Consider the following 13796-nt stretch of genomic DNA (forward strand, 5'->3'; position numbering starts at 1 on the left):
TCCCTATCATTCATGTCATTTTTGTTCCTCATACATTAGCACTTGTTGCTCGGTGGTATCCTATGGATTATGAAGCCAGATGAGTGAACCTCTACGCTAGCTGAAGTCTTAATAAACACATTTGCTTCAAAATCAGATAAAAAATCCTATCCTCATTGCCCCTATAAAAATGCAGTCACAACAGTAAAGCCTTTCGGCCGTATGAAACAAAGTAGGGTGGTTCCCTGTTTTTTGTACACCCCAATTTTTGTAGATTTGGTTTTCTATAAAAACTCTTGCCAAAAATATATTACGTTTTTTATACAGTTTCTTGGTAAGCATATGGCCAAACATTGCGCCTAACAAACAAGTCCATTCCATGGAATCGAGTTCCCATACGAAGAATCCATGTAGTTCTTTGCTAACTAACACAGTTGCACTACAACTATCTGCTTTTTCATTGAGTATGGCTGTAAAATAATTCACCATTATGCATGTAAAACTAAAAATATTCTCAATTGTGTGAATATCGTTGGGTGTCTGGAGCTGATTAATTGTATACAATACATACACATACTAATGGTATTGACATTATTATGGGGAAGAATTTATTCATTTGAATCTCAAAACAATGAGAGAAAAGCGCCCTCTGGTGGGGCACTACCTTTATTGCCCCATATAATGCTAAGTCACTTGTGTAACCAAAACTGAAGGGAACGATTACATTATTTTTGCCACTTGTGTTTTTTGTAACAACCACTTAGCTTGTAGCCTCACTTACCTACAGAGTTGTACATTGGCAAGGCGGAATATATACCTAGCTAGGCACAACGATGCAGTCACGACAGAATGGCATTTGTTTTCTGGAACTTCTGTATGTTAGCCACTTGTTCCATTCTGTTGTTTGTTAGCCTGTCCCATTATGAGGGGGGCAGACAATTCTCGATTTTAAATGCGTTATGTTGGTAATCGATTAATCTGCAACAGTGTGAATCCTTTCATTCATTCATTTTCTACCGCTTATTCTCACAAGGGTTGCGGGGGTGCTGGAGCCTATCCCAGCTGTCTACGGACGAGAGGCAGGGTACACCCTGGACTGGTGGCCAGCCAATCACAGGGCACATATAGACAAACAACCATTCACACTCACATTCATACCTATGGACAATTTGGAGTCGCCGATTAACCTAGCATGTTTTTGGAATGTGGGAGAAAAACGGAGAAAAACCACGCATGCACAGGGTGAACATGGAAACTCCACACAGAAATGGCCGAGGGTGGAATCGAATTTGGGTCTCCTAGCTGTGTAGCCTGCGCGCTAACCACTCGTCCGCCCTGTAGCCCCCAGTAAGAATCTTTATCAGAAAATAATACAACAAAAGCGCCCTCTGGTGGGGCTCTGCCCTCATTGCCCCATAAGGCTGAGCCAGGTTGGATTCCCATCACTTCTGCAGTTAATTTTGAACTACTTGTATTTTAGTTATTAGTTTTTTTTAAATGACTTTTCAAGTCAGTAGTTATGTTTGATAGTGTGTCTCCATGTCCTCCCCTAAACACCCCAACCGACGAGTTAGCACAAGCTCAATAATCCGAATTAGTGGACCATCTGCTGTCTCCGCGCACTACTTTGTCACCTCCTCCTCCGCCGCCTCTTGTACGTGCATGCTGTGCAAGAGAGGGGCCACCGGGCGGAGTAATCGCACTGGTATCAATTGAACTGGTGTGCGTGTGTGTGAATGTGTGAGTGCTACGGCCGCTGCCGCCGCTGCTGCTGCTGCTGCTACTGCTTGTCAGTCATTGTTGCGCGCAAATCCTGCAAGGACCATCAAGCAAAACCCGCTCTGCTGTTTTTTTTGGTGGAGACTATCTGATTAAAAGATGCTACAAATAAGGAACATCCTGCTGGGATTGCTCTACATCAACTGCGCAGGTGAGTTTTGTAACATTACTCCTTCGTAAGGGATGCTTTCACCAGCGTTTTTTTTTACACTCCATCCGAGGCGGCTTGAATGCAAAACGTTCGACCCTAAAAGTTTCCCCCAATAGGTTAACGTGGCGGATTTGTGAGGACTGGACGTTTAAAACTACTTTAATTCACCCCTTTGTGGGTGCAGCTGTGGTGTTTGTGATGGATGCTGGTCCAGGTGATGCTCATGTGGTGCACCCCCCCCCCCCAAGGCTGCTGTATTGTTTAGAATAAAGTGTCAAATGAAACGCAATGTGAAGTCTAGAAAGTTTTACTTGGTTTCGGTGCTTTTGCGCCACAGTGATGCACTGCAGTCCCTCTCGGGAGAAGAACTGTTTGTTACTGTGGCTCATGGCTTTTTATAGTGGAGATAAACGTTTCTAAATATGGCTGTGGTTGCTTTAAGACAGGGTCTTCAGCTACATTCTGGGGGGGGGGGGGGGGGGGGGGGGGGTACATGTTCAGGCAACCAAGTTTCTATTTAATGTCAAGGCAAGGCTGTACATCAAATGAGCAATATAGTCATGTATTAAAACACAACATTTTGTTTACACTAGCCAAAGATCCTCTATATGATGAGACCATTCTGCTGTTCTAAGGACCTGCTGCTACAAGGCCAACCAAAGAGCCTTTATACAGTACGTGTGGACCACTCTGCAGTTTTTTTTAAGAAACAACAGCCAAAACAAACGCTATTCAAGATCGTCTATACGACTGGGACAACCTTCAGATTTTAAGGAGCTATTATGAAAAAAAAGCTTGTCAAAGATCCTCTGTGGCAGGAGCACTGAAGTGATTAGTGATTAGTGAAGTACCTACTGCAAAATTAAAACAAAAAACACTTTGGTCAAAGATCCTGTACATGACGGAGCTGGTGTTTTTATGAAAATACGTCCAAAAACGCTCGTCAAAGATCTTCTATATGACACTTCTATATGACACTTCAAAGATCATCTATGTTTCTTCTGTTTTTACAAACCTACTGAAATACTGGTCAAAGATCCTGTACGTGACAGCAGCGTTCTGCTGTTTTTAAGGACCAACTGCCAAAAATGCTAGTCAAAGATCTTTCGACAGGACAGGAGCACTGTGCTGTTTCTATGAAACTACTGCAAAAAACATAGTCAATGATCCTGTGTATTACAGGAGTACACTGTTTTTAAGAACCTACTGTGTAAAAAAAATGTTAGGGAAAGATCTTTTATATGACACTGCTTTATATTACAAGAAAATGTAAAAAAAATGTTACTCCTGAGTTTTGACCTGATGTCATTGCAGGCAGGTTTTGGCCCATCAAGGGCCCCCAGTTGTCTAGCCCTGCGTTGGGGGGTTCAGTGTGCAGTTTGTCTTAAATCCGCTTGCTTGTGGGCACGACTGAAGCCTGCCTGCATAGTCATGGAGGGTATACAATAGCTTCCAATCCCAGGGCCCCTGTGGTTGCATATAGCAGCAGAGGGACCTGTTTTCTATTTTTTCAACCACCCCACGTCAACCCCATTGCCACCTCCTCTTCTTCCTCGGCATCTGCTCTCCAGTTCCCCAGGCGTCCGGCATGCTGCCGCCACAAGTGGATTTTGGAGGTTCCCGTGGGGTCCTTTTGGAGGGAAGAAGAATAGTTGATTTATGAAGCAGCAGCTTGGCTACATTGTGCGCAACATTTTTAGTTTGGGTTGCTCTTTATTAGCAACTGTTGTACTTGGCATACTGTCTCAATGACAAAACTTCCAAAAAGTCCTCTTGGCCACTGGAAAAAGACATGATTGGCTTAAAAGATTTATTAGGCAACAAAAAAAACCCATTAGTTGTATTGTACCTATTGTACACGGCTGTGATTCATTATCATCCGTCTCCCCTTGGGTAAAAGTTGACACCTTGTCTTGTCTAGCCACTGAGAAGTACCGTAAACACAGGACATTCCTGGTTCTCCTCCATTCTTGACATTTGTTAGTGTGTTTCATGGCACTGTTCCCAAAGTGGAAAACCCATTGTCACTAGTGACATTAGCGTGTGGTTTGTTAACATGTCTCATGGCACAGTTACTCAAAGTGGCAAACATAAACCACTGCTTCTTGTTTATTGGATGAGCAGATTCTTCGTCATGTTATCACCATATGAGGACACATGTTTAGAAATGACAAAAATGAGCAGTGCTTCCCTCAGTGTCCTTCTGGATACAATTGGACATCTTACCATGGCTAAAAACGGTGAAGTAAACACAGGAGACTCCTGGTTCTCCTCCATCGTTGACATTTGTTAGCATGTTTCGTGGCAAAATAGCGGCATTAAGTGTTAAAATCTGTAACGTTGGCTCCAAAGTTGCCCACTAACATACCAAATCGGATGAAGTCGCTACCTGTTTTTGACATATTATTCAATCAGTTAACACAAAAAATACGGCAGTCTCTCTTGTTCCAATTTTGATCATCATGACGGATGGTTCTTGTTCTTGTCCGTGCTTTTTGATCATACTGAACTGAATTAACCCAAACCTAATTTATCTGATCGAGGCCTCGTCTTCAAGCGGTCTTAGTTCCGTTGTTGGGTCCACGTCACAGTTGGAATGATTCATATGTATGCACACATAATACCTGACTCATACTGTACTCCTATTTCTAAATAATAAGTACTCTGGTTTAAGTAAGGCTTCAGCCATCAATTCAGCTTAATTTGATTTGTTAGCATTCCGCAATAAATTTTCGTGTCATTAAAACTGTGCAGATGAAGCCTAATCCATCACTGTCTTACGCTTGCACAGTGTGCCTGCTGCTGTAAATCAAACTTAAAAAGCCACTTTAAATCATTTTCTCAGCAATGTGCTTATTTATATTAGTGCAGCTAATGTTACGTGTCCTGTCGGCACCCAGGTCCGAGGCGCTGCATGGCTCAGAATCTCCTGGCAGATATTGGCATCACTGCAGCTCAAATAAGTGTAAAAAAAAAAAAAAGAAAGTGAAAGGAACTGAGAGGGAGATAATTAGACATGTGTGCGTCAGCGCAGCGAGGAAAAGAAAGTCAAAGAAATTGATCGCATTATTTGATAGGCTGGGGTGTATTAAAAGGGTAAAGCCGCTATTACTTATTTGAAGGCTGAGCGACTTAATTACCTTTATTGATTTCCAGTTCCTGCTCTAGTTCATTGGTTATTAAATTTTGAGGCCAGTAAAGACACAGGGATGAGACCTACATCCATTTTCTAGCAAATAAAGTATAAATATTCAAATATAGGGAGAGACTGATTTTGGGTCTTCAGTGGAATAATCGCCAAGTCGATGGCGATGTCCGATACCTATAACATTTGTCAATTTATTTATGATGAGTGTTATTGGCCTATGTAACGTATATGCAATAGGTAATGTTCATTAAAAAACAACACAGAAATAGTGTTTGGAGGACAAGACATATATGACAATATACACTTGAAATATACACTTGAAAAAGATGGACGTAATAGCCACTTCCCCATGGGAGAAAAACGAGCTCCAAACTAACCGCATTGCATGTTTGTTCTAAAAAAAAAATGTCACTGTGGTAAAAAGTCACATTTGGCGTACAAAGACGAGAAGCTAGACGGATAATTCTATCTAGCTGGTTAGCAGCAAACAGCTATAAAAAGATGCAAGAGACGTCGAAAACCAGTAGGTTTGACAAGGGAGTGATCAAACACAGTGGCATCGATTGGTGTAGCCTGTCAAGTTGTCAAATTGAAACCATTGGAGGTTTTACAGACTTGTGTTGGTACACTGCAATACGGGAAAAAGTGCGTTCCTCGTCGGCTCAATATGGCTGTTGGCAACCCCAGGTGACACAGCACATGCACATTCATGTCACGTTTGTGTTGTCATTAAATGAATTGTCATGTTGCTGCCGTTTTTCTGGGCTTTGAAATGGATTCATCATGAGTTTTTTCGGGAAATACTAGTACGATCTATCGGCCCCGAATTAAGAGCTAGCCGAACTGGAAGTGTAATCAAGATTAGCTCTTTTTTTCCATTGAGTGTAAGATCTTTGTGGTCTTGTGTTGTGACTGACTCCTCCCAAGGGTTTGTGGTATTGTTGCGATCTCAATTATTCAGAAAGATTAAGTATGTCATGTCAGCGGTCTCATAATAATTTCAGACTGGTTTGAAAACCCTTTCTCCGTTCTCCTGTATCCCGTTCTGGCATTAGACACTAAGGTAGCAGTTGAACACTGCTAAATCCTCGGTATAGGCTCAGATTATAGAATTGATCATGATTAATGTTGTCTGCATTTGCTAGAAAATACCTCATCTTGTGTCATTAATCCATTCCAGAAGGTCCAACTCAAACCAAAACGTATTCTAATCAAATCAGTTTTTCCCTTCATCCCTCTTTTATCGCAGTTAATTGGTTCCGGACCCCACCGTGATAAGTCAGTTTGTCCAAAGTAGGTTGCCTTATTTATAAATGTGATAATTTTATAAACCTTTAACTATATCTAGTATATCTCTTCCCTTCCGGTATAGATTCTTCCAATGATACGAAAATGACTCATACCGGTACAAATTTTAAAGCCGAGTTTTTGTCTGTGTGCCGCGGTGGATACATAAGATGAATCAAATGCTGTCAACCTGAGAAGGAACGTTCGTGGGGAAGTTTTTACAGGTTGAAATGGCGATAAACGTCTGTGAAAGCTGGCTGAATCTCCTCGTACAGACCATGAATAGAAGCTAGCAGGGTTTAGCTTAATTTTGGACGCCAAGTACTAGTAGTCGTGTGTGGGCTACTCCGACTCGATGAGTATATTTTCACCACGTGGTGTTTCAATTCTTTAATTTAAGGAAGGTGTTACAATGTCCGATGAAGATGCACAGATTCTAAGTGAAAACAATTCGAGAAGCACGTTTATTTTGAACGCAGCTCGTCTTAGACGTACATAGACATCTCCACACACTTCCGTGACTGTCTTTCAAATTAAGAGCCCCTTCTGCCCCATGTCTGCGTAAACAAAACAAGAGTAGAATAAAAAGATCTTCTATATGCAGTTGGAATGGCATGGGTGACTACATCTTCCTTAATAACAAACACAGTCATTACAGTCGGTTTAGATTTAGTAGCAATGTGTGCAGAGGCTGACATCCCATTCGAAAAGTTAGCTAGCTTATTGCCAATAAATACTAGTGCACTGGTTACTTTTACGCCAGATGTAATGGGACACTTTTTCATATTTATTTACAATAAAATACCCAATGTACAATCTTGTATGAAGCTTTAATAAATATAAAAGAAATCCTCACGTTAAATATTTATTTTAATAAAACAACTTTTATTACAACGGCATGCACAAAATATATCGAGATATCCAGGGCCAGGCAAAATTATCTGACACATTTGTAGGTTAAATAAAAGGCAAAAAAAGTAAAGAAACATAAGTGTTTTTATTTTCCAAAAGTACATATAATGCCATTCTGTTTCATTATGTTTCAAAAATTAAATCAGTTCTGGTGGTGGGAGGTTGGCCGGCTGATTTTGGTTTCAATGCAGATCCAGTAGCTGTGAAGTTGGTAACCATAACAAGATGGTGTTTGGAGCTGCTACGGGATCATGGCTACCAAGACTGAAGTGCAAACTGAACGCTCGTTGTGTTGCAGTTAGATTGGTTTGTTTTGATAAACGTTGCCACAATGAAAGTACGATGCTCACCAGTCCAATTCATGGCAGCAACTGAAAAAGAAACCAAAAACAATGGTGTTATAAAGAAACCAAGCAAAATGGCATTATATGTACGTTTTGAAAATAAAAACACTTTTGTTTGTTGACTTGATTTGCCTTTTATTTAACCTCCAAATGTGTCAGATCATTTGGCCTGACCCTGTATATCGATATTAAACTAAAATATATCAGGATATGAGTTTTTGGTCTATATCGCCCAGCCTTAGTCCAATCTTTCTTCTGGTATGTTTCATATTTACATAGCCCTAGAACATAATATTCTGCGTGCCTTGAAAGATCAGTCAAAATCCTTTAAAATGACTGGTATTGGAGGGGATGTCTTTTTAAAGATGTCTGGTAGTGAATGAGATATTAACACAAGACGCATGCCGTATTTTACCAACGTATATTTTCTATCTAAAGCCAAAAACATGTTAACCGGGCGTGTGCCAACCAAGGTTCAGCTGTCTTGGGAAAAATCCTATCATTTATTTCAGCTAGACCAATGTGTTGACACAACGGGGTCTAAATACAAGGGGTTTCTGGTAAATAACATAAAAATGAACATCACAGCCCCCTCGGGCAAAATGTGATTTCTCCTTTGGTCCTGCGTCACAGTGAAGAAATGTTTGTGCAGTTTGATGGATGGCAGGCTGCTTGTGCATGCTGAGAATTCTATGAATGTATTTAGTGAGTTTTTATCAATGAAGATGGCACTTATTCAGTGTAATGCATGACTTTACCCACCTCTTAATACCCCATGTTGGTTTGTTCTGGCTAACATATGTTGTCTCCTTATTAAAAAAAACCCAGTATTTTCAATGTTTTTGTGCATTATAGTGTGGGGTTGAAAAGAAGATGAGTTGAACTTGTGAGAGAAAGTGTACAACTCCTAAATGGCAAACATATGTGACTTTAACTGCTGTGCGGTGTGGTGTGCGTGTTCAAAGCAGCTATGAAAATAATACAGACTATTTTTGTACGAAGGGGGCGATCAGGAGGGGGAAAAGCAGCCAAACAAGAGGAAAATTATAAGGCACCACACTCAGAATACGATTAAATATATATATAGTCGCCTTTGGAACTTTGTCATTGCACCATCTGCATAGATGCTTGAAAGTGACATTGAACAAAGTGTTTTACTGTGTCGTGTCATGTAAGTCAGAACATAATTACGTATGTTTGAAAGACGACAACTGCTCACCAATCCTCTCTAGAACCAAGAAGCTTGGTTTTCACCAAGCGGTACGGTTCCCTTTACGTCTGTATGCTTTGCATGTAACGGTAGGGTTGGGTATCGTTTACATATTAACTGATAACGGTGCCCAATTGGTGCCGCTGCTTAAACGGTGGCAGACAACTGACACATTTTGGCTTTTTATTTTTACGTAATTTTGTGACTTGGAAGAATAAGCCATTGGAATTCTTCAGTAATATAAATGAAATTATACCCAATTCACCAAATCAAGCAAAACACTCAACTTCCCAAAATGCAATTCTTATTAAAGGGCCAGGCTCAGTTTGTAAAAAAACGAACTAAAATTGCACAAAAAAAATCTGTGAAACAGCCAATGGTGAACCACGATAAACACTGTATTGTAATTACAGCTCTAAAATGTGTGATTTTCACATACGTAGGTTTGTTGAAAAGAGGAAAAAAAGTCTCATATTTAAACAATATAATAGAACATGATGCAAGTCGAACATACAGTATATAGTTTTAAAAATAACAACAAATAACAGAATTATTTCTCAATAAATAATAAAATGCAGTTCTTCATTCAGTCTAGGGTGGCTAATCCTGCAACCATAAATATTGTCTTACAAAAAAAAGGCAAAAACAAAAGCAAAGCAAAATAAAAGCAAAGCAAAATATATAACATTATTTTCCGACATTTTTTTACAACTATGATCAACTTTGCAGGGAGTACCTGTAGGCCTTGTTTTCACTAAGCGGTGCAGTTCAGTTCAGGTTGGTTTTCTTCCTTGCTTTGTAAAAGGTCCCAAAATATGTAAACTCAAAACGAAACGGCAAACTGGAAAAGCGGACTGAACTGTTGTTCTTTGCAGTATCTTAGGGATGTAAGAGTACAGCATGTAATGTAATGAAATACACAATAAAATTCCAAGATATGGGTGGTTTTGAAGGCATAAACAGAACCACAGGCCTTAGTTTTGAACCAGCGGTGGAACATACCTGCTTTTTAGTCTCGTTGCATCCATGGCGTATGTTGAAGATCAAAGCTAAAACAAAGCCATCATAACAAACACCATAATCTGTCATTGCATGCAGCCTAAATTAAATAATTGCTTCATTATTCACACATTCTCACCAATTTCTTCTCCGCGCCAAATGTGTAAGTATACAGATTTCCGCAGAAAATGACTGGCTGCATTTCATCTCCCTCGACTGTCAGGCGACGAGGGGCCGTGCTCGCATATTAATAAGTATGTGAATAGAGCCGCCAGCCATTTTCATTGTGTGAGCTCTGAGGGCGTCCCTATTGAAAAGTCAGTGTGTGTGTGGGGGGGGGGGGGGTGGTGGTGGTGAAGAAACAGAAAAAATTATGCAAGAAAAAGGGTACCATACACCCACTACCATCACCAGCACTCCCCCACCATTTGTTATCAGTTCAGCGTTAGCACCCAACACTTCATACATTTAGAGTGCATACATTAATGCAACTAATGTTTTTAGGAAGAAAAAAGACGTGGTCTGGTACTTTAATGTTGTGGTTGCAATAATATCAAAAATACACATGAAAAAGCCAACCTGTATAGGTGGTTTGTGTCACATTAAAAGTAGTAGTAACTTCTAATTTGTACTTGTTGTTGTACAACTGCCAAGCTGGTCGCAAATAGAGCGTCACATAGCAAAACCAAACCACAGCGCACTTTATGTGCCTTTAACTCTTTGTTGGGCCTCTGTTTGTAGTAGTTACCATAGTAGTACCACTGCAGCTGAGGCTTAAGTCAGGGTGTCCAAACCTTTTCCACTGAGGGCAATGGAGCACAAAATTAAAGGATGCAAAAATCACTTTCATATTTTTGTAAAGCAACACATGCTGTATATTGTAGGAATGTTAAAAGGTTCTACATAATACAGTATGTTTTCAAGAAAAAACTGCATCCCAGCTTTATGATATACTCGTTGAAAACATGTATGTATGATTAGTATGAACTTCCGTCTCTTTTTTCCCCATTTTGGCTGTTTTTTTTTATTTTCCAAATACAGTATTTCAACTTTCTTTTTAATCTTTGTAATATTATGACATTATTTCCACAACATTATAATTTCTTCCCCAACCTAATTTCCCCAAATGTCAACTTAATTTTGATGTTTGTTTCCCATAATATTACGACTTTATGAAAAACAAGGTTTTCTGTGTTGATTAAAATGCTATGCTACTAAAATTACATTCATTTTTGTCATAATATTACAAGTTTACTGTTGTAAAATTGTCACCTTTTTTCTCTTTAGATTATGACTTTATTTCTCTTCATATTTGGAATTTATTCTTGTAAAATTATCGCAGTTTTTTTCTGCTGTTGCTTCCCAAGCAAGTTCTTTTTGTTTTTCTTCTCATAATAACTTTATTCGCATAACATTATAACCTTTTTCACCAGCTAATTTAAAAAAATTACAACATCATGTTTTGTTTGTCACTCATTATACTGACTTACTTTTACAACTTAAAAAAGATCTTCTTTCTTTAATAGTTCACTGTAATAGTTTAATAGTATGCTACTATAGTAATGTTGTTTTTCCTCATAATATTACAATGTTATTCTTGTAAAATACAACTTTTTCTCATTTGATTAAAATTACTGCTGATTTGTCTTTTTTAATGCTGTTTTTTACTTTAGTTTGCTTGTTAAATGATATTATTTGAATTTTTAGAAGGCCAATAAAAAACAGTCATGGGCTGCAGATGGTCCTCGTTCCGTACTTTGGACCCCCCCGGGGTACATCGTTGGTTACATTGGCTTTTTTCAAGCTGCTCTATGGCTTTGTCACTGAACGAATAAGCCTTATTTTGTTTGTGCTGACCTGACTTAAATGTAAATTGCACTTCACAACCATAGGAAAAGGAGATAGGAGAGGAGATGAAGCTGTCATTATCTATTTGCAGAGAGCCATCAGAGTGTAATTATGCCAAGTATTAGTCAACTAATGGAGTTATGAGTGGTTTGTGGGATGATTTACTTTGCCATCAACTGTTTTGATGGCATTTGACACAAAACAACCTATTAGTGTACGTCTAAGGGCGTCGGGGGTGGGGCAAGTGATCTCATCCCAGGATGGTGTCTAGCGTCCTTCCAAGCCTTAGATTATCTTCCCCCGTAATCCCCAATTAATGCCTTTGTTTTGTTTTGCTTACTTCAAAAGGATACGGGTTAAATCGAGCTCAATTTATCCAGTTCAGGTCATTTAGAGTTGTGATGCAGGCGCCACCTGTTCCAACATTTGGCCACCATTTGTAAGGAAACAAATCCTCACCATGGTCAAAAACACCACACATTTTTAAAACATAGGCTTCCGTGAAGGGGTACGGGTGCAGCCATAGATGATCCAGAAAAAATCCAGTTAATGCAGTGTTACAACGTAATTTTCAATTATCTCAAAAAGTTTTTTTTTATTTTTAATTTTTATTAAATTACAGTAATGTATAGGAAGGAATGGACTTCAGCTATCAACCTTATTGGCTGCTGTCCCATCTTATTTCTTGGACTTTTCTGGGGGTTCTTTATTGGCCAACGCAGACCAAAGCCTATAAAAACCCAACAACTGCGTGTAGGTTAATGATTTATGTACCAAGACGTCCAGGGCTGTTTTTAGCTCCATGCTGTTTTTTTTTTTTTTTACAGAGCATGCATTTAACTATCTCCTGACCCCCAGTGCTATGACTCACCATCATGATGTAATGCCAAGCAATGGAGGGGTTAGCTCGTCCTGGTAGGGGGGCTGTGTCTGCGATTACTCCCCCGAGTGTTGGATGCCTTTGTGTTGCCGTCTATCCACCCCCCCAATGACCCCCTGCGCCTCTTTCGGGAGATTAGAAGACACTGCGAGACATGCAGTGCTGCGAGAACTTGTTTATGCTCCCAATTGGCAACATAAGTGCATTCTTGAGGCCAACATTGTGGCTAGCGGTCTCTTCAGACCACGTAGTGTACACGCCAGCCAAAGGCCAGCGAGACTCGGTGGGTCATGTGCCTCAAACTCTGACTCTCAAATCTCACAAAGACTACAAAATGATTTGTACTGTCTGGAAGTTTGTTCCAGTTTTGAGTATGTTTAGTACTGCTTTATAAATATGTTTTTGAGCTTTTGAGCATCATTATTATTTTATCTCAATGTTGTGTCAATTTTCTTCATTAGTAATCTCTTGTCTTTGGTAATTTCAGTATTATTAAAAACATTGTCAAGTCTTATATATTATATTATAATTATATGGTCCAATCCTGCATACCTTCAATACAATTATGTACCATATGTTATTTTTTTTAGTACTTGCCAATCTTAGACATTTCCAGCGTTATCTAAGCCAAGGATGCTCACACTTTGTCAGCCTGCAAACCTTTAAAATGAGTCCCAAAGCAAAGCCATCAAACAATTCCCTTTTTCTATATAATTAGCTTCAACAAGTGACTTTGTTTATCTGCTGACTCATGTCATATGACCTCTACAAAGTGACGTTTATGCAGTCGACCCACAGTACCTCCATGATCGACAGGTAGCTCATGATGGATGTAAGGGGCATCTCTGATCTAAACCTTTTGGATATGTCAGTACAGTCACAAAGCTTAGTAATGTTCAGCACTGTTTCATTTTTTTTCGTTTTCACCCATCATTTAATAACATCAAAAGATTTTCAACATGCCAGTTTGCCACATTTTAGTCTTAAGGGTTTGTCGCAGGTTTGTCGCATCTGGAGGATTTTCGACACGGCAACATTTTGTGTCATTGACAATTTTTTTTTTATATTAACTAAACTTTTCATCCAGTCTTACATATTTTCAGTAACTGCTTGGCTATTTTAACTACAGCGCAACCTCGGGTTAGCAGTTGGCATACTTTTTGGTTCATGCAAAACTGTTTGCTTTGATTCGTGTACAATTCCTGATTACTGTACAACATTGTGCGTGTCTTGTGTTATTAGTGAGCCCAACAGTTTTT

General features: G+C 39.4%; 1 protein-coding gene and 1 long non-coding RNA gene across 7 annotated transcripts in view; one reads left to right on the forward strand and one right to left on the reverse strand.

Moving 5' to 3' along the window:
- Nucleotides 1-1688: 1688 nt before the first annotated feature.
- Nucleotides 1689-13796, forward strand: part of LOC131132246 (neural cell adhesion molecule 1-like) — a 214630-nt gene continuing 202522 nt past the window's right edge. For 3 of the 5 annotated variants that reach the window (XM_058077708.1, XM_058077711.1, XM_058077710.1), the window contains exon 1: nt 1691-1909. In XM_058077708.1, coding sequence (XP_057933691.1) covers nt 1858-1909 — 52 coding nt within the window. In that variant the 5' untranslated portion in view covers nt 1691-1857. Of the gene's footprint in view, nt 1910-13796 lie in introns of all 5 variants that reach the window. The other 2 variants (XM_058077709.1, XM_058077707.1) reach the window with 2 other exon arrangements.
- On the reverse strand, nt 7245-10124 carry LOC131132248 (uncharacterized). Of its 2 annotated transcripts, XR_009130332.1 has the most exons (4): nt 9949-10124; nt 9813-9859; nt 9547-9688; nt 7245-7627 (listed from the first exon to the last, which is right to left on the reverse strand). It is a non-coding gene; the product is annotated as an uncharacterized LOC131132248 (long non-coding RNA). The 2 variants fall into 2 exon arrangements; XR_009130333.1 differs by lacking the exon at nt 9547-9688.

This window comes from Doryrhamphus excisus, chromosome 7, assembly GCF_030265055.1.
Source record: "Doryrhamphus excisus isolate RoL2022-K1 chromosome 7, RoL_Dexc_1.0, whole genome shotgun sequence".
Taxonomy (NCBI): Eukaryota; Metazoa; Chordata; class Actinopteri; order Syngnathiformes; family Syngnathidae; genus Doryrhamphus; species Doryrhamphus excisus.